Below are 26,360 nucleotides of genomic sequence, written 5' to 3'. Positions count from 1 at the left end.
ACTGAGGAGTTTTTGAGCTGCTTTGAAACTTTAGAAATACCAGTTGACAATTTGTAAGCATCAACTAGGCATTCAGAACTTGTGAGGGTTTGATCCCATAAGTCAGAATTTCTTGCTAGGCGTTCAAAGTCCTGTGTATAATCCCTGGTCTAGTGTTTAATTTCCACAGGAAGAGGAAGCAGTCCATGGGTTAAAACACAGTTATGATAGTGAGTACATTTTAACAAGTACTAACTAAAATTATAAATATAGGTACTTAAAAGTCTAACTCTCATAAGTTATCATCATAAGTTATCATACTTATCTTTTGTAAGAAAAAAATTAACAGAAACTGAGTTACCAAGACTTCTAATGCTTGATTTGGCAGTGCTGCAGAAAAACAAAGCTGAGTCACCTTAGTCCAAATGATGCATAAGCAAACCTTATCAGTTAATTCTGCACAGAAGTTTTTGCACCCTGATTTGAGATCCTTTTCTTTGAGTCTGTACATGTATAAAGTCCTGTCAAAGATGATGTCAAATCAAAGAGATGGTATTCTACACTTACCTCTTTTTATTGTACAGTTTATACTCATCTCTTACTCCTTAGCTTGGTGAGTGCAAAGACTTAGAATTTTTGACATGCAAAAAACAATTCAGGTATAATAAACTCCTGCACCATAACAACAGACCTACCAGCTTCAAAAGGCATCATCATATAAAAGCCAAGGCTTGATAAAAATTTAAACAGTTCAGGATAAATTATCGTTGGAGAGGATCGTGGGAATGGGAATGCATTTTTTCCTCACTTCTTCAATAAACACTCACAATAATTCTGTCCTTCCTGTCACAGAAAACAGAAGTGAATGTCAAAAATCTTAAACAAGGCAAAAGTTACAAGTTTCTGTTTCTCTCCCTACTGATCAAACCTGCATAGATAAATTATTTTCTTATGCAACCTGCACAACAGTAAAAGGACTTCTGCCTCGACTTGGGGGTAATCTGTGAGAACAGAGCAATCTGTCCAGTCTAAGCACACTCCTGAAAATATGCTTCACCTCTTGGGCCTTGAGACCTCAGGTCCTTGGTTTCTACACAAACTGTACTGAGCATATAAATGCAATCTTTTCAGAAGAAATCTCGCTTTGTACTTAGAGTACTTGCTTTGTGCAGTAGCAAAATGTTTGGATCCCAAAATCATTAGTGTAAGTTATCAGCCAAACAATTTCTGTACAACTTGGGTTCATGTGTGGATTTAAGAGAAGGCACAGGAACATGGAAATTTAGGACTAGGAATATAGATTCCAGTACCTGTTAAAGCAAGGAAAAATTCCTTTGAACTTCACAGAAAAAGAAGAGATAGTCTCTGTAGTAAGTTGAGGAAGACCAAACTAGCTATAAACTAACTGTTGGATTGACCATCCATTTTATCAGATTACACAGGTTTAGGATTGTATTTGCTGCCAGTACCTCTAGTTTAAGTAACTTCTGAAGCAGAAGGTCAGTGCTATAAAATATTTATGGAAACTTTAATCAACAAGTTCAAACAATTTGCAAAATCAAGCAGAATTTTAAGAAGTTGCCTTTGTAGCTCTTTCTTTGTTGTTTATTTGATTGTTTTTTCATTCAAATACTGACAAGATTGAAGTCACATAATTAAAAAGGTAAATTAGATTAAATGGGCCTTTCTGGGTTTGTCAAGCACACTACTGATGCATTATTTTGCAAGAACAGAAAAGATAATAAAATTTATCAGAGAGGCACAAATGAGCATATTTATATTAAGCCTTCGGATCTTTACCATTTTATCTCTAGATGAAATCTGATTTTGTGTAAAAGACTTCAAACCCTTATCTTCAAATATTAAGAGATTGGGTAATAACAAGGGCGAGCGAAAAATCAGGTTTTTCTTCCTTCACTAATCTTTGGACACCAGAGAAGCCTTAGTTTACTGTTCCTACGCAAAATAATCACAAACCCAGGATTTTCACCACCTTTCAAACTGCAAATTATATGTGAAAGTTTCTTTTCATTCACGGCTCTGTGCTTTTTAAACTTTTTTCAGAATAATGTTATTGCATGTAAGACCTTCTACAGCAAGCATATTCAATGCTAATAATATTTAACATTTTTCTCCTATATAACTATAGGAGAGATTTATATTTTAAATTATTAAATATGGTACTTTACACCTGTAGCAAAATTAATTTAGGTATACTTATTGGTCAGATAGTAGTATTCAGCAATATAATTTTAGAGTGATTGTATGATTTGAGACCTCAGGAACATGTGTACTGGATTAGAGATAAGGTCCCTTTAACACAGTAACCTGTGTCTGGTATTGAATTAACACAGAACCAAATGACAGTGGCATTAAACCAGAGCACGTTTTAGCGGAATTTAAGACAGAGTCTTGTGATCTGACTTTCATAGGTGTTGAATATTTCTTCTTAAAGATAAGATTGGACATACTGAAGGACTGTCACAAAACAATTTTACAGATGTTTAGACAAAATTGATTCCTTCTTTAAAGCAGGGACATAGACTGTGAGTCAGACCTTTAGGTACTAAAGTTCAAGCATATGAGTTATAAATGTAATTATTGTGACTTTTCTGAAAGTTTAACTAGCCTGTTTTTCTTTCCCTACATATTACCTACTAATCAAGTGGTTACTATTAATCAAGTTACCAGGCTAGGTTTGTGAAAAAAAATTTTCTATATTTGAATGGAAAAATTAATTCTGATTTGGATTCTCTTTCTAATTATTGCAACGTTATGTTGTGCTAAAAAAAAAAAAAAGATAGAACTGTCTTTGACTGACACCAGGATGTTACTGCTGTTTCCTGATGCTTGCTAAAAATATCAGAAGCTATTCCATTGTTTTGAAAGCAAATAGATATTCAAATACCTGAAAAAGTTGTTTATGTGTTGGTTTTCATGTGTTTTCACTATGTTGTTTTTTCTTTACCTGTAAAATGACATTATAATCCAGAGTATACAGGCTCTAGAAATCCTTCTCCTAAATCACAAGCTAATAATGGACTGGTGGTAATTATCTAGGAAACAAAGAGGATGCCCTTGATTCCGAAGATTTCCGAAAATAGTTGAAAATAGAACAACTATTGCTGTTCTTACAGAACTATTGCTGTAAGAACAGCAATAGTTCTTACCTAGGGAGAAGCACAGCTGCGGAGAATTTCAAATTCTCCAGAACAAATTCAAAGCTGAGGTAAGCAATAATGTCACTTTGTTTGAATTAGACTGGTGGATTGGATATTTGGATATCCACTGAAAACATTACTTCTTTGAAAATACCTGGCATGACATCTCAGAGAAACATTAGACAGAGTATCTGAATGCGTCATTGTGCAACTGACATTTTGAAGATAGGTCATAGGTCCTGAGAGACTACAAGAAATGATCTAAAAGATTCCAGGTAAATTAATGCTGGAAATTCACAAGGAGACTGCTTTAGAGAAAATATTGTCTAAAGCAATAACAATTTTAAAAAATCATAGTGTAAAAGCATTATTGTCTAAATGAGTAACAGATGACATTAGCAAGTTGGAAAGCTCACAGATTTAAAATCATAATTATCTGAATTTAGAAGGGGAATATGGGAATTTTTTTTCATAATTTGGAAGATTCTAACTGGTGCCCCTGGCTTCTTGAGTCTGTAATGTTATAGGTCCAGTCCAGCGAGGCATGGACAGAACCAACATTTTCTTGCATCTTGTCTTGGAGAATAATCAGTTCATCAAGGGACTACCTGGCACTCACACAGTCCAGCCCAACGATCACCAGTGAGTGATGGATCCTTCCCATTTATGTTTCTGGCTTCTTTCTGTTTGTTTGCACTATGGCTTTTAACATAATTTGAATCTGGGGAGTGGAGGATGAAGTGGCAGAGATTAATTGTCTGCCAATAGATAATTCATCAATCAAAAATTAAATCCTCAAACATGTGAATGTTCACCTTTGCTTTATGGTGTATGACAGAGAAGAAATAGCTTTTTAAATTGCAGTAGCTGAAGTGGGCTTTGAGATAAAGGCTCTATAAATCCCCTGTGTGTCTACAGGTTAAAGAATTGCATATTTTACCTTTGTAGTCTTACTACTGTACTCTAGTATTTTTCCATGTTTGGGTTACTCATTTACCCTGGCATTTCTCTAGCTCTGACTATTCTTATGGAGGTACTTTAGGAAAGAATCCAGACAGTGTTTTTCTGCTGTGCTCCAGATGTTTTCAATAATGTACTACTGAAGTGAATGCCAGCAGTAAAAGGATATTCCTCCACAGGAAATACTTTGCATCTGACACCAACCAACAGTTCCTTAGGGGGGAAAAAAGACACAAATTTGTTAGCTGACAGTTAATCAGTAAACAAAGAATGAATCTTGGTGTATAACTTGGTGTATATAGAAAGCATATAACTTCCTACAACTGAGTTTGAAAAACAAATGTTAAGAATTACTAGCATAAACTACTGGTTGAGGATTATTGCAGAAACATATCCAGCCAACCTTCTCATTTCAGTTTTACCACTTTGTTTACCACCATACTCTACATTTTGAAAAGGAAACTTCTATTCTTTCCAAGCAATTATGCAAGACATATTCAAGAGAGGAAAGAGCATTCTTTATCTTCCTCCATTCCTGCATTTTAAAAGCATTTTGATAGATATTATCAGGAGAGATGCATTAGGCATGCTATAAGTCTGTTTTTCCTTGCCTGACCCATTTAATATTTTTTCCCTATAATACCCTATTGATTCACATTAAGACAGACATTTCCGTTAATTCTTTCCACAACAGCAGATGACAGTGAACTGAGTACTTATGGTAAGACCAAATACATTTTTGTATCTTTCAAGGCTCTGTATTCATATAGTTCAGTTTTTTGTTATTCTCCCTCATTAAGTTGATAGAGTGTTTTTTATGCTTGCCTATACAGTGGATCTTTCTCGAGTCAAAGAATTCCAAAGAGAATTATTCACATGATGTTGGAAGTCATGGTATAATACAGATGGACTAAAATTCACAAAATCCAACTTTGACAAAGTTCACATCACCTCTAAATATTTGTATCCTGACTGAATTTGGTTTTGTTATCCTGCCTTACTAAATCCATAGGCAGACATAGTTGAGTTTTACACTGAAAACTGTATCTTTATTGAATTAAAACAAATCACAGATATAATAATACCCCTTTTTAAATTACATGCTCTATTTCTTTATCTAGCTACTGAGAAAATAAATAGTTAAAATTCTTTCCCTTGTGCATTTTTCAAAGCTTTTGACATTTTTAGAGAACTACCTCTAGTTAAAATTTTATGGGAAAAAAACCCAGTGCAATTTAGTTCCTGAGGAATATTCCAGATGCAGAATGTGTTCAAATGTTACGGTCTTCACAGTTCATGAAGGAAGCCTGATAGAACAGAAGTGATTCAAAGAAGGACTTAATTTCAACATGTTTATCTTCCAGCACTTCCCCATGAAGCTGTTGTAAATCTTGTGTGCTGGCATTCAATACAGAGACATTAATATAGATTTTCTTTAAACTGGGTTAATAAATGTGACATGCTATTCTGAGCAGTCTGAAGGAACATAAGTGATGCACAGGATACGTTTTATTCATATTTAATAGAAAAATTACTGCATATATGTTTTCAAGTTAGGAGAAAACAACCACTCTTTCTTGTCACTATATCACTGAACGAAGGATTTTCCAGATAAGAAAAGTAACTATTATTGCCATCCTCATTTTACACATTACAAACAACATGCAAGGAAAATAAATTTGGATTCCATAAAATTCTGCTCTACTTTTACTTTGAAAGGAGAATAAGCTAGTTTTAGGTGTGTGTTCTGCTACTTGGTTCCATGCCTAGAGTTCTGCTTTACAAATAATCAATACTGAACCTTGTTTACCAATATGTAAATCTTTACAAGAAGTATCTGTGGATTGAAAGGGATGACTTTCATGTTATACATATGGTATGTATGATTTTGAATCAAGGTCAAGAGAAAAATGGGGGAGAAGTAGGACAAGTAATTGGTGCAAAGGGTGATGTTGCCCCAGTCCTGACTTCCACTATGTTTTTGAGCTACATTTTGGAAATGAGCGACCTGAATTCATAAGTATATTTTTTCAGAAGTATGCTTTTTATTTTGTGAGACCTTGACTTTTTTTAAAGGAACAACCTGTTTTTTAAAAAGTGGAAGAGTATAATGTCATTAATATGTCATAATATAATGTCATCATACCATCTCCAAAATTAGTTTGTTTTTTTTCCTTTAATTGAAAAGTTTTTCATCCTCTATGCCAATGAACTAGAACTTTACATTATGGAACATAAGCAGCCAGAGTGACTTTCTCATCATAACCATTAAAAATCTGTCTAAGAATTATTAAAAGAACACAATATTCAGTTAAGTATGGAAGCATTTTGAAAAGAGATTACCATACTGTTCTTTTAGGATGAAAAGTATGAAAGATAAAAATCTGTCTTTAACAATTGAGTGGAATGCAAGTTAGTAGCATTGTACTTTATCTTAGCCCATTGTTTAATTTAACTTTTGATTAATTTTGGAGATTTTATTGAACATTTTAAATAGTATGTGTCCAAAAGCCTCTAGCAATTGATTTAAGCTTTCTTCCACACAATTTCATTTGGCAAGAAAAGACAGTTTTACTGTTTCACTGCCTCCCTAAATTGTATCTGGATAAGTGAACTATTTCCTTTAAGAACACATTCTAAAGAGAGATAGAAAACAAATTAAAGTTGTATTTTATCATTCACCAAATTGAGATGCAAACATCTTTTTGCCTTGTAAATTATTTGCTTTTGGTTGGCAAGTTTCACATTGTTTAAAATTAATCAGAACATCCAGATCTTGTTTGACCTAAAAGGATTTATGAAATTTTTGCCTTTGATAAATAGCCCAAATTTCAAACAAAATGCCTTCATCAGGCAACAGCAAATTATTTTTAAATGAATTTATCTGAAATACTAACAACTGGAGGAAACTGGGATGTAGTTTTACATCTATAACCTGTACAGTGTTCCTTTTGGTTTCTATTCTTATACAAGAATAACTACACTGTTTTATGGTGCTAAAGAAGCGCTTCCAAGTAGGCAAGCATCTGGGGCTGGGTTTTTTTTTTTGTAAGAGAAAAGTGATCAAATTTAAAAGTAATATTACTGCTGTGGCTGACTCTCTTGCAAAATAATTTCTGTGATTCATGTACATTTTATGATTACTCATCATTTCCTACATAGTTTCCAAATCTTAGTGACTCCATACATAAAATAAATAACATAAACAAAACAGCACGATAAAATCACTGCTTTGTGTGAGTGCAGTTCATTCTATTTGTAACACTTGGCTGAGATATAGGACGTTTTTTTCCAGAAGGAAAAGTGCCATCTACTGAATCACCAAAACAAAACTTTGCAGCATCTTGATAGATTTTTGTGAGAGAGGTCCTTCCCAATTACCGCAAGCCTTACTCAACTTACAAACTTAATTGAGATCACCGCTGACACAGTGATATGATACCTCACTAATATGTTTTGAATGTGTGGGGTTTTTGGGTTCTTTCTTTCTTGAGTGTTCCTGGATTTCAAGTGTTAACGGAAAATCAGTGAACTGCACTTTGAATGTCGTAAGATTTCTACTTTTTAAATAACTTTTGTCCCCAAGATTTTTAGGGAGACTTCTTGAGCATCCTCTCCTTCTCTTTAACACCCTGGAGAGGTCAGACTTCTGGTAACGAGTTACTCTTAGTTTGCCTAATTAGCCAGTTCGGTTTTGGTGAAGGTATAGACAGAAAGACTATAAAAACAATAAACTGGCAGCACATTAATAAATAACATTTTATGCAGAGACAGAAGAAAACATCAGCAAAATTACTGAGATAACTTTGCTGTGGGGAAGGACTTATTAGTTAACTAAGACAAGGTTTGGCAAGGTATAGAACATTTTTTAAAGACATTAAATTGCTTTAAAGACCAATAGGACAATAAACTTTATTCAGGACTTAGAAGTGCTGTCAGAATTCTTCAGGGCTAAGCAGCAGACACTGGAATGAATAGAATGAATACAGCAGCCACTGTATAATCCTGCACAGCTTTTAGAAGAATATCACTACAAAAGTGGAGGGATTGGGAAAGTGAACATGATTAATATCTTCAAAAGTCTGGGAAGTCTCCAAAGATGGTCACAAGCTTACAGGAATTGGATATCCACAGGATTACGGGTAAAGTCTTGTCATGACTTAAAACTAACCGATGAGATAGAACAAGAATCAATTCTCCCTTCTTAAAATAAAAAGATTTATCAGTGAGATGTGGCAACACTTTATACAGAGACAATCTATAAAATGCTCAAATTACAATGTCTGTAGCAAATCTGATAGCAATTTTGTGACAATAATTATTTGTCCAATAAGAAACTGCCCCTTATCTGTGTAAGCCATGTTGTGTATAGCCAGGTATACTGTCATACAGCAACCATAATTTCTGTCACAAAAAAAGCTTTTTTCTCTAATTATAAACTGGATGTGTGCTGGTTTCTGCATAGATAATTCTATTGATAGCTTTTCATAAATGCTTTATTTTTTTCTGTTCATACAATACCCCTGAGGAATATTTTTCCTCAATAATAAAGCACATTAATTAAAACTTATTCAACAACTTGTGGGTTGCTTTCTTTCTAATTTAGTAGTGACTGCAGTTTGGAAATTCTGACTTAGCCAGCTCCAAAATCATATGATGTTTTTGCTCATATAGAAACAGTTGAGTAAAAATAACCAGAGGGAATGCTTTTAAAAGTCAGTGTTGGAAGAGCTTTCACTTGGTGAGATGAAAAAGAAATCTCTCACTTAACTTGAGAAAAGTTGAGAGGAAAGACAGGGGCTTTTCTTGAACAGGACCTCCTTGAAATTGTTTGAAAGGTCTTTGAGACACTTGGGGAAAAAATTAAACTCCATGCCCACTAACATTCATAATTTCAGGTAAATATCACAAATTTTATAGTGGCAAAATGTGGAAAGAAGATTACACTTTATCCTAGGCAGTAACAGGTGCTGTCAAGCCCTCTTTATTCATATCCCAATCTCACAATCTTCCCAGAGACAAACTGTTTGTCACCAAGAGCGATTTTTACCACGTGCAGACACACTGCTCTGGGCAAGGTTGCTTTTCCTGTCCTGCTTTAGCTAAGTTAAAACATTTCAGGCTGCCAAAACTCTTAGAAACATTTATAACATCAAAGTCAGCTGCAGCCTTGCAGGGTGATGTTCAAAGCAGGACTTGGCTGCATGCCCTCTTCTTGCTGTTCATAGCTAGTGGAAGATAGAAATACCTAAACCAGCTCCTTTTAGCTTTTTTGCAGTAAAATGGAAAACCACCAGAGGTTAGTGATATTTTACAATCTCTTCATTTTGCTTCACTGATCGATCTTCTGAAGAGTGGTAGGGGAAGGATGTGTTCAAAAGCGGCACAGGCCGGTACACAGAAAGAGCCTCATAGAATATTCATGAAAGATACTATGGCACATGTGCCTCCTTCATTTCTATATGGTGTGATACCCAACCTTTACTTCCCAACTAGAACGGGGTCTACTGATCATTGTGTTTCTGCAGCGCAGTTTATACAGGTGAGCCGGGACATAAATGTGCTTTTTACCGATTTGGTGACATTTACACAACACTTTCCTTCCATAGCTCATTCCTTTGTCCAAACCGAGCCATGTACACTCCAGACGCGCCAAATCGGTCACTTAACAGTACAGAGGTGTGTGTGTCACCCCTCCAATAATGACTTTTATCGGTAGACACAGGCACTGGTGTTGTCTTCTTCATTGAGCCAGCTGTGAAAAGTGTTTCCTTTTGGGGGGTTGTTTTGGCGGGTTTTGACCTTTTCCCCGTCAGACCTGGTCCGACCCGTCCCTCTCCCGCGGAGAACGGCGGGGGGCTCCTTCGAGAGACAGCGCCGCGCACCCTCTGGGAGATACAGCACAGTGCTCTCGCCGCCACGGGCCTTCGGCCGCCGAGGAGTGGGGAAGAACATCTCTTACAAGGAAGCCGCCCGGCCATCGCCGTCCCTCAGCAGCGCGGGCGGTGGGCGCTCCTTCCCAGGGCCGCCGCTGCCGCCCGGAGCCGGGGCCGGGCCGGGGCGGGCCAGGCGCGGGCGTCGGCGCGGGCGGGGCGAGGCGCAGGCGCGGCGCACGGCGGGCTGCAGCCGGGCCCCCGCGCCGCTCCGGGAGCCGATGGCAGCTGCACAGCGCGGCCGCCCGGCGGAGCGCGGCGCGGCTCGGCGCCCCCGGCGCGGGATGCGCGGGCGGGCAGGCGGCGGTGGCGGCAGTGGTTGCGGCAGCTCCGGGAGCTGGAGGGACGGGGCCGGGCGGCCGGCGGCCGCCGCGCTCGCCTGACCTGCGTGCCCCGCTGGCCGCGCCGGGCTGCCCCGAAGGATGTCCGCCCAGTCCAAGGGGACCGCATCCTCCTCCTCCTCGCCGTCCGAGGGGCCGCCGGCAGCCTCCAAAGCCAAGGTGAAGGAGCAGATCAAGATCATCGTGGAGGATTTGGAATTAGTCCTGGGGGACCTGAAAGATGTCGCCAAGGAACTTAAGGAGGTGAGAACGAAGGGCTGCGCGGTCGGATCTCCTGTCTGCCCCGTATTGGGCAAGCGCCCCACCGCCTGCAGGCCGGGGTCCGGCTTCCCCCGGAGCTCTGCTGCCGCCCCCAGGCTCCTTTTACCGCTTCTTCACCGCCGGTCGAGCAACTGGTGTCCAGGCTGGGCACGGGGCAGCTCCCGGCCGTGCCGCGGGGCGGGCTGGGCATCGCTGCGCTGTCCGGCGTCCCGGGTGCCGTGCGCCCCGGGACCGCCTGCGCTCCCCACGGCTGAGAGGCGGCCCTACTCGGGGACTTGCTACCTCAGGGCACCCCTCAGAGTTTTTATTTTTCCCGGGGGGAGCCTATCCTGAGAGGTCTCTGCTGGGCAAAGGTGTTCTGGGGAGCTGCGGGACGCGCAGCACTGCCCGATTCCGGGCTGAGCCGCGCCGGCGCTGGGAGAGGAGTCAGAACGACCCCGCTGCCGCTCCAGCGAGTTTAAGTTTTGGGCTGCGCGGTGCAGCGCCGTGCTCGCCCCGAGCAGCAGCAGCAGCAGCAGCAGCTGCAGCAGCAGCAGCAGCAGCAGCAGCAGCAGCCCCGCTCGCACCTGCCCGGCGCTGGGGGCTGAGCGGCCCCGGAGCCCGCGCACCCGCCGCCCTTGGCGCGGCTGCACCGGCGCGGCGAAGGCTGCTTCAGCCTCTGCAGCCTGCTTCACGGGGAGCTGAGCGCCCTGCTTATCGGTCCTATCTGGCAAGATTGCCTTCGCGATCTCTTTTGCTGGTGGCGGGTGTCATCTCCTCTAGGTTAATCTGCAGGCAGAGTGCGATTACCGCGGGCGTGTTCATGAGCAAGGAAATGCAGTAGCTGAAGGAAAAGAATTTGGCAGTCCTTTTGGAGGTTTCCTCTTTATCTTGATTTTGCTACACAACTGGTCGACAGATGGTTAGATTTTGCACCGAAATTCAAGTCCAGAATCTCTGTGTATGGCTTTATAATCCTATATTTGACATTTATAATAGGCTTCGGTTTTTTGCCATCATCTGTTAGTTTTCTATTTTAACAACATTGTCAACAAGTTTCTTTCAACAGTCTCTTGCCATCTGAGACAGTCTGAAATTCACCCAGTGCTTTGTATAATGTTGAAAGATGTATAAACACATGGCTCACTTATCACAGCTGTTAGGCTCTTTTTTCACCCACAATTCCAGGTTCCTTTTTTTTTTAATATATCTATAATTTCTCTTTTTCTTAATGTCCTGCTGTCTCTGCTTTGTAATTGTTGAGGTATTTTGAAATGGAAATAAACAATATTTATAGAACAGCTCTTTAAATGTTTCTAGAACTGATAGCATAAACTGGCTTCTGTTGCTGCAGAAGCACATTTTCAGGACCTGGAAAGGACGTAAAGTGTTCTGTCCCATGAATGTAAATCGTTCCCTGCATGTAATCAGTCCTAGCTTTCTTCTAGTGAGCAAAGAGGATCGCTGCAAGTGCAGATTGTATATCATCATTTACTCTTGCATGTTTTATCTAAGCAAACTTGTTCGTTCTGGTTGACTGCATCTGTAAAAGAGAACTGGATTTACCTCTGCTTGATAGGGAAACCTGTAGAGAAGTGGAGCTATAACTCTGTTAAGTACTATGTACCTGTTGAAGGATGCAAGGATTGCCAACAGCATCTGTTTTGAGAAAATAAAGATATTATAAAAAGGATAGTTAAATCTTGTTTCTGACTACATGTGAGGTTTTTAGTAGTCCTTTTCACCAAATATGCCTTAAAAAGATGGTAGCTCTGATACTCCAACAAATATGAGTTGCATACATATACATCTTCTGCATTGCAATATTATAATTGTATGTTAAATACACTTTTTGTGACATTTGTTATGGAAAGTCTGCAAAAGTTTGCCATCTGAGTACCTTTAGTTTGTCTGCCTTTAAAGGATGGGCTAATTCTGCACAAAAAACTCTTGGCATAAGTGTAATATATACTTTTTCAGTAAAAGTGAGTTAATTGGTGATATTATAAGCCGATAACCAGTCTCTTTTATAGGTTGTTTTTAGGTGCTAGGAAGGAATGACAGACACTTTGTTAGAGCTTACAGAAAGTTAGTCTATGGTCAGTTTTGGGGTATTACACATAGAAATATAACTGTGCTTCATTTAGGTTCCCTGCTATAGGACCAGTCAAAATGATGAAATAGAGGATGTAAGTTCACACTTTCCACTTTCACTGCAAATTCAATATTTCTGGAAATGTTGTTGCTGCCTTTTTTTTTTTTCCCCCAGGGTGTTTGCTGCAGCCCAGCTGTGGAGCTGCAACCTTTTCTGTTGCTTCTTTTTTTTTTTTTTAATGAGTAATATTGTATACTGGAAACAGTATATCTTTTTTTAATTACTATTTAAAAAGTTTTCAATTCTGCTACAGTGGTAGGACATGTAGGTTTTTTAGCCCTTTTTTTGTGTAGTTCCAGTTATGTTTATTTAGTTGTGGTATTAAAAACACCATGGTACTGTATTTTTTTTTGTGATTTACTTAATTTTTAAAACACTTTCTTTTCTTTTCATGCCTATGTATTTGTTACCCTTAAATATAAATTATGATTATTCTCAATGGAGCACTTAAATTATTGTGATAGACTTCATGACTACCTTTCATTCTTCTTTTTTAAGATTCATAGTCCAAGTACTGTCAAAATGAAACACCATTTTGTTGCTTTAAAAGGAACTGCTCTGTAGCAGTAAGTAGCATGGCTATACAGCACTTGTATGATTTACTACATTTCACTTATTACGCTTTACTTACACTAAAATATATTTGCTTTTGACCTTCGTTCTGAGCCTTTTTCTGATTGGTTCTTTAACCTTTCTGTAATGTTTTTTAAAAGAGGAGATTGAGGGGTGAGTAGAGGATGGCACGTCAAACCCAGGTGGACAAACCATGAAGTTTATAAATATTCTCTAGAAGCATGTGACTAAATCATGCAGATTAAAACAAATACATTTTAAGAGTTACTGTGTCCCAGATGTGAAACATTCCTTTCTTTCCTTCTTCTCTCCCCCTTATTTATTGTTCTGGTCTGATTAGGCTAAGGTAACCACAGAAGATTAAGAATGGAACAGGGAGGTGACTGGGAGACATGGAAGGGTGAAGAAATGTTGAGCCTAGAGTCTGAGCTGAAGTATGGCTAGCATTCTCTAGAGTGCTGTTAATTTAGGAGAGGCTTGGATGGACCCTTTTGTCTCCTTGTGTGGGTGTGTAGCAACAACAGGATGTGGTTTTGCATTGAAAAATGGATTTGAAATGGTTTAAGTTGCTGTTATTTGATGAATATTCCAAAGAAAAATCAAAGGGGTGCCAGAGGATTGAGTAACACTTTCTATTCCTTTAGTCCATACTATTTAAAAATTAAGTTAGTGGAGCCTTAAACTTTGGTTCTCCTCCAGAGGATTGAATAAATGACCTTTTTCACTGGAGGTTGTATAGAAAGATGGTTATTATTAAGTAATTTTTTGGAACTGATACTTATCTGTCTGGTAGTAATGTACTATTGGAAATCAAAAGATGTGTGCTAAGTAAACTATTGTAAAATGCATGATGTAGCCCTCTGATTGGGCTACATCAGAAGGGATTGTAGGGGATGTACATGTACACCTGTGGACAGCAGGGCACAGAGATTTATATAACCTTATAATGATCGTAAAATTTTTAAACCTTCCTTGCATTCACATTTTATGGTAATGTTACACATTTCTGTAGTCTTGTGCTTGTTTTCATGAAGAAAACACTTAACTAAATAATTTGATAAATACTTTTTGTAATAATAAAAATTCATCTTGCAGAACAAATTCCTGGAAGTTAAGTGTGAGACATTTGCATAGCTTTTAATTGGCTAAATATGCTCTAGCCTTTTATCGAAAGGAAGCAGCTGTGTAGCTATTGCCAGTGTTTAGAAAACTACAAAATGGAGGTGCAGGAGAAACAGAAGCCCTCACAGGCATTGCAAGTAAATCAGTGAATTTCCAGTCATTTGAATCTACCTCCTCTGCTTTAAATCCTGTGAAAACGTCTTGCTGACAGAATGAGTACATAATCTTCTGTCATCTAACTGAAGTGTTTATTTTCTGTAAAGATATAATCTATGTATTTTGGGCATTACTTAATAAATAAATATTTTCTAAGTGATGAAGAGACTTGCAGATATCAACCCCCTCCCCCAAAACACCATGACAAAGTTCGTAATAGGATAAATGACCTGATTCCATAAGCAGGCCACTCATCACTCTCTTAAGTGAAGGGTAGTCATGTGTTCTGTGGTTTTAATTTCTGGATGGGGACTGGAGAAGTGTATTACAATTTGAACTGCCAGTTTTTTCCATTCTGTTTCTGGTTTTGTTTTCTGGTAACTATCCAGATGGCAGAAGGTACTTCAATTCTTGCCTGTTAAACCAGAAACTAGGATGTGTCAGGTCCACCAACAGGACTGGAGCAGCAATACTCAATCACGTTTGAGTATCTCTGATGTGCAGGCAGTGCAAGCACCAATGTAAAAGTGTTTTGGGTTCACATTGCTGCATGAAGATGAGGCAGGGAGTTATTACAGCATAGGAATGGGAAATACTGTATAGGATAGGTGGAAAAATAGCAAAATGTTTTAATCCATTCCTTCTTCTGCTGATTCTTGCCTCTTTGGTCTCTGTTCAGGTGTCAAGGACCTGCCACTTTTTTTTTGCTAGGTAGTAGCAGTTGGAGCTTTTTGTGCATGTGCGTTCCTACCATTAGAAATCCAATTAAATGCAGATGCCCTACTTATACCTGGATGAGGGATGCAGGCCCTCTTAACAGTGTTCCTTCTGGACTATTTTCTTCCGTGCATACACTGGCTGCGTATGCAGATCCTGGTCAGTAAGGTGTGTGAAGGACTGAAGCTTTTTTGTAATTTTTTTCCTCTGGCTGTGGTCAGGATCCAGCACATGTACCAGCATCAAGGTGTGGCATGAGTAAAGGCAGTTGCCATTCCAAAACTTGCTAATCTCTCCAGTAACAGATTGGTTTTTTCTGCTTTATTATTGCACTTATTCCTTTGTGCCTGATACAATCATGTACTGTACCTCGATGTTTGACTGCAGAGTATGATTCATTATGTAAGAGAAGCACTGCACAGCAACTTTATTGTGCTCTGCCCAGGGGTCCAAAGAGGGCTGTAAATAGTCATTGCAGATAACTGTATTGTATTTTTTTCTTTCCATTTATTTCTTGTGGTCTGTGAAGCATTTATACAGTTATAGACAATAAAACCTGCAATGAACTAAGATAAAACTCTTATGCTAGTAGTGTCAATTAAACTAATGGAGCTAAAAGGTAACTGTGAACCTTGAAAAACCCCATGTGTTGAGATGGTCAGAAACATTTATATGCTGGTGCATGACAGCATATAAATTGCTCCACATCTTGATTTGTAACCATGTCTACCAAGAGTCAGTAATTGTATTGGGTAACCCCATGAAAATAATAACTATAGGGATTTGCTTATTAATATCAGAATACTTGACAGAGGGAAGCAAACTGCTAATGTGAGCTACTTATTTTATGTTTAAACTCATGTTAGCTACTTCATTCCTTGTATGTAATACTGAACTCTTGATAGCAATGTGTATTGTGCAGTCAGGAACTAAATAGAGCATATATAAATTCAGTTTTCAAATAAAAACAGAACCACAGTGGAAATACTTACATTTTTGTAAAATTTGAATTTCACGCAGTCTATGCACTGCTGACCATGATACAGGAAACAGAAATAGTGAGGCACAAACTTCAGTCTGTTGCAGTCAGATTTTTTCCATTGACTTTGAATGATGGAAATTAATTTTGGATTGCATAATTTTTATTTAAACTTCAAAATCTAGAGAATTTAGTTGCTGCTACACATGTGTATGAGTGCATTATGGCACATCAATGACTTGGTTGAACAGCATCATTGACGCTTTGAAGATTGTTGACCTTTTCTTCTGACAATGATACAATATTTCTTTTTGCATTACTCACCTTGGACAAAGTTCTGGAATACCCCTCCTACTTCCAGTAAAAAAAATTGCAGCCAAATTACTGCATATGTTGTACACATGTGTTGTGTTCAACTAATTAGTACTGCTCTTGGGAGAACTGTGGAAGAGGTGCAGATGTTGTCCCTGAGTTTATAACGTGGTTTACCACAGTGCCTGTTTCACAATACCTTTGTGGATGAGCATTACTATTCTCTTCAATTTTCATTCCTTTTAGAGTTGCAAAATATTGATGGCTCATAGTCTTCTCTTAATGTTATACTTGTTCTTTGAAAGGCTGGTGAAAAAAACCTAAATAAATGTTCAGTAACCTCGCAGGGTAGCTCATGTGTATCTTGTGAAAGTTTCTGCCTTTTCTTTTTCCTACTTTAGCAGAGGTTGCTGCTGTGAGGCAGAGAGACTAGAGGGGTCTAATTTGCAAATGGACTGCTTTCTTTCCCGCATAGCCTTTGACAGCCATGCAGATTATCACTAGCCTAGTTACCTATATGTAGAAAGGGCTTTATTTTTCTTAGTAGTAGTTGGGCTTTTCGTTTGTTTGTTTGTTGTTTGGTTGGTTTTAATAGAAGCAGCAAATTGCAGTTAATATACATTGTTTTCTTGTTGTGTGAATGTGTGATAAAGTACTACAGCCTATACATACCTTCTAATTACAGCTCCTGCCCATCTCTACACAAAATTGACTGGTCATTCCTGTGACCTGCAGTGATTCAAAATGCCATTTATTACCATACCCAGGAGAAGGAGAAAAACAGACCCTGTGGAAAGGCTGAGAAAATCCTCTAGCAGATTTCACACTACAGCTTCCCTCTGTCAGGTTGTGTGTGTTGGATGAGTGACATGAAAGGGCTTGTGGCTGAGCCACTGCCATTCTGGTTTAGTTTGGAATTGTTGCAGTACAGCTGATGGGAGGCAGTGAGGAGCAATTGCCTCTGAACAGCAGTAGTACCATCAGTTGTTGCCTCTGCAAAAAATACCCGTAGTGTGTTCCTGCGTCTTTAAAGGTTAACAAACCCATCCGTTGTTTCATGCAGCATATGCCACATTGCATTATGAGGACTGAGAGCACTAATGTTAAATCATTTCCAGATTTCATTGAAGATTATTTCTCAGTAATGTAAAAAATCCTTTAAGACGCTTTTAATTTTTTCTCCTTACTTTTTTTGATAAATCCAGAGTCATTATTTCAGTGTTGGACCTATGGTGGTATCATGTTCTTCTGTTTGTTTTGGTCTGTGACTTCAGTTCTTTGACTGAAGAGCTTCTGGGTAGGATCAGAGTAAGACATCCTTACTTGCAGTGCAATCATTTGCCTTGTAGGCAGGAGAAGATAAGACTTAATACCTAGGAAAATAGTGTGAGAAGTTTATTATGTATTTATTAAGTTTATTAGGTGAGATGAGCTGCAGCAGGTTCCTAGACTTCAATGGGATATGAAAAACTTGATTTGAGCTTTTCATTCAGCTGCAAAACATGAGATAAGTGTACTGAAATTTTGGCATTTAGCAACATTTCATACTTTACTGGAAATGTCACTGTATTAAAGCAGGCAGCTTATGTGGCCTAAAAGATGAAGAATCTATAAACTTAACAAAGTGAAATATTAAGACTTGCTTGTCCATAATTTCTTGGTTCATATCTATGTAACAGTGTCCTTTCTGTATAAAATGATAAGTGAAAATATGAAGCATCAAGGTCAGTATGTTTTTTCTTTACTGCAATGTATTAAAACAAAGTGTAATTCTTTCTCTGTATGCTTTTTCATTGAGATTTTCAGCTAAATAAGTGACTGAAAGTTCAGTAGTTATTGGACAAAGAGTTGAACAGATATTTTATTTCTTAATACAGAGCTACAGACTGGTTGAGATTCAAAAGGGCATGTAGAAATGGTCCAGATTGTCCATTCAAGAGTCAACTAGAGCAGGTTGCTTAGGGTATTGTTCTTGAATATTTTCAAAGATGGTGACTCCACAGCCTTTCTGGCCTGCCTGTTTCAGTGTTGAATCACACTTTTTTTGGTCTTGTGTTTAAGCTGAATTTCCTGTATTTCTAATTGTGCCCCTTGTTGTCTCCTTTACTCCTAATCAGGTATGTAACATATGCTCCAGCCCCTTCCAACCCCTTTTCTGGACTAGCTCAAGTGTGTTCACATCTGTCTTGTGACTGGAGCCCAGACCTGCACTCAATATTTCAGATTTAGATTGAAAAAATCAGGTATATATTTAGTAAAAATGCTGGGCCACAAACATTTGCTTCCATCAATAAACATTTCTTTAGCTGAAATTTTAAAATTAGCAGGAGTATATATAGTGAACTTTTCCAACAAAGTTGCAGAAGACAGATGTTATTAAATTTCAAACAGAATAATACACAACAGATTTGCAGTGTAGCTCCTTATATGAATACAACAGGTGCATACACCAAGGGCTCGGAGCTGGTGTTTGAGAGCACAGCCACTGGAACCTCTATGACATGTTAGGCAGTGATGATTGGAATGAAGGGTTGCAGCCCTTTCTGCTTTTATAGGAATCGCTACTGCTCTCATAACACTTCTACACTAAACTGTGATATATGCTTTTCCTCGCCTTCCAATGAAATTGTCCAGGCAAACACAATGTAATGCAAAGTTAACTTTGTGAACAATTCAGATTAATTTTGCTTGTCTGCTTGATTTTCACTTTCATTTTCAGTTTAGTGATCTCGTGGTAATCCTTCCGTTCCTCTGAGGCTCTTTGTTTCCTTTTTCTAGCCCTTTTCCTCTTTCTCCCTCATAACAGGTTCAGATGTTAAGTGTAACTTTATTTACCTCACTGCTAGGAGCTGTCAGACATCATCTGTGTTCTTAAACATTAGAGTGCTTGTCTCTCCACTCTTGAAAGTTGACGCACAAAAGTCAGTATCAGAGTTTCAAGATAGTCCTAAAATTTTCAGGTGACTCTGACATTTATCTTAGCATCTCAGTTGTCCTCCTCTTGCATTTCCTGCATGCTGCTAGGAAATTCTGATGTGTAGCCTCATTGTTAGTAGTTGTTTTTAGTTCAGTTTCTAATCTAATGTAGATAGGAAGTGAAAGGTGTTGTTTGGATTCAAGTTAGCTGGTTGTTATTACAGCAGCAAAAGCCATCCATGATAGATTAGGTTAACATCGTTTTCTAAAGTTTGCTTGATCTTTTCTCAAAATACTACATAACTGTTCTCTTAAATAAATGATTTTCAGTTACCAACTAAACTGTACTTTATTCTCTGCATGTTTTTTCTGACGATTGCAGAGATGCTTTGAATGAGGTAAGTTCATCATAGCAGATGGTCTCTGCTAGTGCTAAGAAGTTTTATCTGTGATATCTAGGGAGGTACAGTCTAGACTTACTTGGCTTTCAATGCCTATAGGTAATTTTATGTCATGTTTTAAGGTTCAGTAAAACTATGGCATTTGGATAAAGAAATAACCCATGTATGAGCACAATGTTTAGATAACTTATTAGGACTAGAAAATTATACAACTATATCTACCTCTGCGGAAGTAATAACTTTCTGTTCCTTGAAATCAAAGTATGGGTGGTGGGGTGAACCTGAAAGACTCAGAGAAAACTGTTTTTTTGACCAGTCTGGGATGTTCCTGCTTAAGAAAAGAAGGAGGAGATTATGATTGTTATTTTTTCTTGTTCCCTGTTGACAGTTGATTTGCATGTGCTGTTTTTCAGTTGGTGATTAGATTCTGTCTACTAAAGAAAAAAATTGTAAAAAAAGAATGCTTGAATTGTAAGGAATTAAATCATATACAAACACTAATTTATTTTGTTTAGATGCCTTAAATTTTAGCAAGCAGAATGTTTTCTGATGTGATTCAGCTTTGATTTTGATAGAGCTGTGCCATCTTGTACTAGCTTGGCTGTTGTCCTTAAGCAGTGCCAGTCATTCCAGATATTTGTTGTATACATTTGTGTGTAAAGTTGGTGTCTTGGTTTCACATACCTACTTTTAGGAGAAATCAGAACCCCAGTTTTTGTCTAGACAGTAATGTGTATTAATTGCCATGATAAAATTCCCGTTCTTTTGTTTAAGCCTGAAATTCATGTCATACGAAAGAATTGTAGTCTAAGATTGATTAAAGCTATGCATACATAGAAATTTTACATTTAATATCAGTTAACTTTAGGAAATGCTGTTTAAAAAAATCTGAAAATATCTTCTACATTTTAAAAGTCCTTAAAGGTAGTTTTTAAACTTTCTGTTCAATAATGAATCTTTTCTGAGTGTTTATGGCAAGATTGCAAGTACGAGAGGTATGATCCTCATAGAAGAAAACAGACTGTATTTCAATGAATGACAGCTGGGTACTATTTCTAGGAGATGAGCACTTGGCAGGCGTCATGAATATCTACTTCAAGTTTCTAACGAATTTAAAAAAAAGATATCAGCTCTATCAAAATCAGAGTTTATTCAGTGTACATCATCTTAGCAACAGAAGCTACTTTATGATAATTTAAACAGAATATTTAATTTACCTAGCTATTTTTCCCATAATCTGGTAGTCCTCTGGAAGTTTATATCTGGCTTAGAATAAAAATTTTTTCTGAATTTGTATGTTCAACAGATATTAGTCAATCAGGGCCATAAAAAGGGTACTGAGATAAAAAATTTATAAATAACCCTCTGGATTTATTCTTTCTCTGGGAAAATTTAAGTAAGCTTGATATGATGCTTTGTAGAATGGAGTCAAATGTAGTTAATAATAATCTGTTATGAAAAAATGGAAATCTTGTAGGTCTTGTGAATAATTTGCTAAATGTGTAATGGGCTTTTGTTTAGATTTCACAGTTTCTGACAGTGACATCTCATGTTTTAGGAGTGATGCCCTGGTGTTGTGTGACAGCTTTTCAAATGGCTTTTGGTTTTTTTTAATCACAATCTTTTGGAAGAGTGGCAAGGCCCAGAGGGAATTTGGAACATTGTTGATTCTTAATTTTCTAAAAATCAAGTTTTCATTTAATAACAGCTTTTTTTTTGTACAGGCAGAGTACTTCTGCCATGTTCATCTATTATTTCCCAGTTTAATTTACTAATCAAGAATGAGGCATCGTTTTTGTCACTCCAAATTACAGATATGATTTGTCTTCCTTAAATGCATGATTTCTTGTACATATTGAAACAAAGTTATCTGTTACATAAATGCTGATACATTGCAATTAAATCTTGATCAAGTGGATTTTGTAATATTAAATGTCTATTTTTAACAGATTAAATTTTTTCCTTGCTTTTTGTACAGTAACTGTAGACACGCAACACTTCTATAGAATTCTTCCTTGAAGAATGTAGTATTAAACTGGTAGCCTGTGTGGCTAGGAGACAAGACATCAGCATTTTGCTTTCTCCTAGTGTAGTGCCCTAGCAGGTATATATGTCTTTAAGGTTTTCTTCCAATTGAGGAGGTATTTTGTGGGACTTCACATACTTCTTGTTGCAGATTGCCATTTAATGCCGACAGGAAGTTTGGTACTATGTTTTGTGTCTGGAAACTGTTTAATCTAGGGCAATAACTCCATTGGATAAACAAATAAATAATGACAAATAAATAACAATACTAAGATTATTGCAGTTTGTTTTTGCTGATGTTGCCACTCAGCTTTGGTAGCTCTTGAATATTTCTTCATTTAGTTGTTCATGTATGTTGGTACCTTAGTAAAGAATTTGTTGGGTTTTTTTTAAATTTCATTGGTAGACTTTCTATTTGATGAAAAAGAGCTTTTCTAACTCTGTTTTGCTTGAGTTGTTCTTCACAGGAATGTATACAATACTGTAGGTGAGATCTAATCAGAACTTTGCTGGAACTATATTTTGCTAGATTCTGAAGTTTCATTTCTATTTGGTGAGAAATTGCCCTCTGGCAGCCATTTCATGATGAACTGTCTGCAAAGAGCTCTATGAATTTCTTGACTTCCAGTCTGTAGCACAAAGATATTTAGTTTCTCCTCATGGTTATGATAATGCATAAGGGGAATTTTATCCGACGTATAAGTATCTGAGAGATTTAATTCATGCCTTGTGTATTATCTGTTAGCTCTCCCGCATCAGCATATTTACTGAGAGCATTTGCAACTTTTGTGACATTGTAATTAATAAAAATAGTGTGTGACATTTGCCAAAGTCTGGTTAAGGAGTTCCATCGCTGTTTCTTCATGATCCAAGTCTACTGCTTGTTGCATATGTAGAAAACAAATTAACTATAAAGTGATCAGAAATCCATCTGGACTTCTCTTTTCAGGCAGAGTGTACTTAAACTGTTGAACATTTTGCTGCTATACAATATGAAGAAATATGAATTTTTATCCATTGAAAATGAGAGCAGATAAAATTAAGGAGAGGGCATTCTCTAAAGCCATAGAAAAGCATCTCTGTTCTTCAGCATCGCCTTCTACCCAGACTTAGTTAAGCCTTTGACACTGTCACCCACAGCATTTTCCTGGAGAAACTGGCTACTCCAGGAGTGCAGGGGGTGTACTAATTGAAGGGTAAAAAACTGGCTAGATGGCTGGGCCCAAGGAATCGTGGTGAATGGAATAACTGGAGGCCAGTCACCAGTGGAGTTCCTCAGGCTTAGTGATGGGAACTGGTCCTGTTTAATGGCTGCTGTCAACATCTGCATTTTTAAATGCAAGACCTCTTTATGTTTAAGGCTTTAAAATTGTTTCTTTACTTCCATCTGAATGTGTTAATCTACTGTTATTATATGCCAGGATTTCTATGATTACTTTTTTTACAGGGTCTGAAATGGTTTGTGTTTGTATAATCTTTTATTGAAGTAGGATTTGAGAAGAATTTGTCTGCTTTCACCTCAGGAATACTTGTGTATTACTATTAGCAGTGGCAATGTTGAAGGTGTTAATGGACATATTTGGAGTTGGGAAATGGCAGCACCAGTGAATGGGTACTTTACTGGACAATGAAGTAGATTCTGTGGACTAGGTTCAAAGACTTCTAATTACCACGAATTTTTATGAAACAATGATTACAGTCCTGTAGTGTTATTAAATTACTGTTCCAGCAATATATATTAGAGAAGTTGAACTTGCAAGGAGATGAGTTGAAAAAGGCAAGAAAAAAGTGAAGGAAAGTGATGTTGGTCTTCAGCATCTGAGCAGTGTCTGTATGGTCTGACAAAGGAAATCTGAAATGTCAGGACTACAGCCTCAGAAAGATTTTCACTGAAGTTTATCCTCACCATTTGTTATCCTTTTTATTTTTTTCCCCTACTTCCTGTAAAATCTTTCTCTTCCTAATCATGAATTGCCGATCTTTTTTTTGTGAAGGAATATGCCCATTTTTATTCCACATTGGTAGTTGTCTGCTATTATTTATATTCTTTTGGGATTCTTTTGTCAATATTTTGTTTTTCGGGTATTCAAACATCACCTTCTCTTGCATATTGCATCATTAGGAAAGCATGTATTGTGGTTCTAAATTTTCTCTGTTTTTTCATACCATGATTATTTTCCAAAAGTGTATTTAAAATTGCCTTTTTCTCTTTTCCCTCTCCTTTCTCTCTCCATCTTAGAGTAAATGCAACTTACAAGACTTAAATTCTGTCCTTATCCTAAGATAAAGTAATGGTTCTAATTAACTAACATTAGGTGTCTTGGCCTGTTTTGTTTTGTTGCAACACCTTAGTACTCTCATCAGGACAGTTAATTTTCACGCCATTCCCTGTCTTCCTGGAGGGTTAGGTTTCATTTGGTCTGAATAACACCCTGTTGGGACTAGAGTTTCCTGTCTAATGATTTTCCCCCATTTCCACTCTCTCCAGTCTTATGGCCTTTATTTCAGGCTCTGGGAAATGGTATATCAGCATACCCCATTAAAGGTAAGAGTAGTAGTAGTTGAATACAGCAATTTAAGTGGTGTTCTTCTGTGAGGGAGTGACATGAAGAATTTTCCTTTGCATGTTGGCACAAACCTACTCTATCTGTGAAGTAAAATAGTGTCAGAAAGACCAAATTGCTTTAGAACACTGTATGTTCATGTCAAAGAAGCTCTGTCCAGAATGGCTGGCTACATTTACAAATGTACAAAATGCCATTCTGGAGAGTTTAATTGGTTTTATTAATTTATTTTTGCTTTGAAGATGAATGTAATGTTGTAGAAAGTGTAACACATCATTAGCTGGCAGATGCTTCCCATTATAAGATACCACCTTCAGTTATTTTGTTGAAGTCGAATAGTTCAGACAGAATTTTTCAATGCTGAGTTCTGTATCATGCTGTCATTATGTTTTAAAAAGCCCCCTTTCTTTTAGACTAAGTAGCTGATCTACTTCAGAGCAATAAGCCTGGGAAAACTTCATGGTTTTGATCATGCTTGTCATCTTCATGCTTGAAAGCTTTCCCCCTACCCCCAGTGCCCTGCTGCTTCCTTTCTGTACTCTAGCAAAGAAGTCTAGCCTTTGCTAGAGTGTAGTTTTTTGATCACAGAAGCCTGTCTGACATGACCAGGGGATGTAAATGTTCCTTCTGAGCTGCTGTAACAAGTTTCTTTTTTGTCTCCTCCTCTCCTGAGTAAGCCATGCTACTATGCTAGGCTAAGTCAGTGGAGAGATGCATACCTCCAGGGAAAGGAGAAGGTTGAGGATAAACTGGGCTTAGGATATTGTGATGCACCTAAATTACATGTACAGTTTGCCTTTGCATAAGGAAAGATTGTCATAGAGGGGTGGAAAAATGACTGTAAATGAGATACCAATATGACAGTAAAGTTGTGACCAGAGGAGTGCATGTTAGACAGCTCTGGGAAGAAGAGGAGTCTGACTGAAAGTTTGAGAGTTTTGAGTGGAATCCATGTACTAAAGTCCCTTTTCTTCAGAGTGCTGAATTAAAAGACTCCCAGTGTCCTTGGACCTTGATCTATGAATGAGTGAAACCCTCTAGTAAAAGGTGCCTCAGTCTTTCAGATCCCTCCTATCATGAGTGTCAGTTCTCTTGTTTCATTGTGTGCCAGTGGTCTTATGGTGATCTATCAGTGTAGTATCAAATCATGGAGTTGGTCTTTTCCTCTATTTTGGTTTGCATTTTAAACTAGGAGATGCAACATAAACTTAGGTTATGTATTCTTTAAATGGTTTCTTAATTAGTTTTGATGGAGTTTTTAGTTGCATTCTTATAGCTGTGTTATGTAAGACTGCCTTACTCAGTGTATTTTGTGACGGTTTGTACTTAGTAATTAGCTGTGTGATACTATGCTACTATAATTATTTGGTGTGATAGCTCTGTCTTATATATAACGTGACATTTAGGGCTTTTCTGAACGAAGAATTAATTCTCTATTGGCATTTTCTGTGATAAATGTCACTATGGTGCTGGAAACTCTCATAAATGTTTAATGAGTTTATTTTCATAATATATTTATGAGGTGAGGGGGTTTTTTCTCCAGTTCACAGATATAGGAGTGGAGGGTGGCAGTTATGGATCAGTAAACACCTTATTTTTCAGTGTATTAAGGAATTTATGGATCTCCTTACTTCCCCTGAAATAGGTTTATCATTGACAAATCAGAAAATAAGAAACACTCATCTTCAAGATAGGTACAATTTCGATGTCAGTTATATCCTATGGTCCCACCAAGCTGTGTGGCAGAAGCAGGGGTAGGATCAGTGTATTTTTGAAATTTATTGAATTGGCTACTGGATCTTCCCCCGCCACCTTCTAGGGATTTT

The 26,360-nt window shown here is 37.8% G+C and overlaps 1 protein-coding gene across 2 annotated transcripts in view; it reads left to right on the top strand.

Moving 5' to 3' along the window:
• The first annotated feature begins 10,429 nt into the window (after positions 1-10,429).
• The window catches only part of PRR16 (proline rich 16), a 143,195-nt gene continuing 127,264 nt past the window's right edge, over positions 10,430-26,360 (top strand). For both annotated transcript variants that reach the window (XR_003945895.2, XM_030237523.2), the window contains exon 1: positions 10,430-10,617. Coding sequence is in view for 1 of the 2 variants with exons in the window: in XM_030237523.2 (XP_030093383.1) it covers positions 10,456-10,617 (162 nt within the window). In the remaining variant the exon portion in view is untranslated. The remainder of the gene's footprint in view (positions 10,618-26,360) is intronic.

Source organism: Serinus canaria, chromosome Z, assembly GCF_022539315.1.
Source record: "Serinus canaria isolate serCan28SL12 chromosome Z, serCan2020, whole genome shotgun sequence".
In the NCBI taxonomy this organism is placed as follows: Eukaryota; Metazoa; Chordata; class Aves; order Passeriformes; family Fringillidae; genus Serinus; species Serinus canaria.
This window is presented reverse-complemented; position numbering and strand designations above follow the sequence as displayed.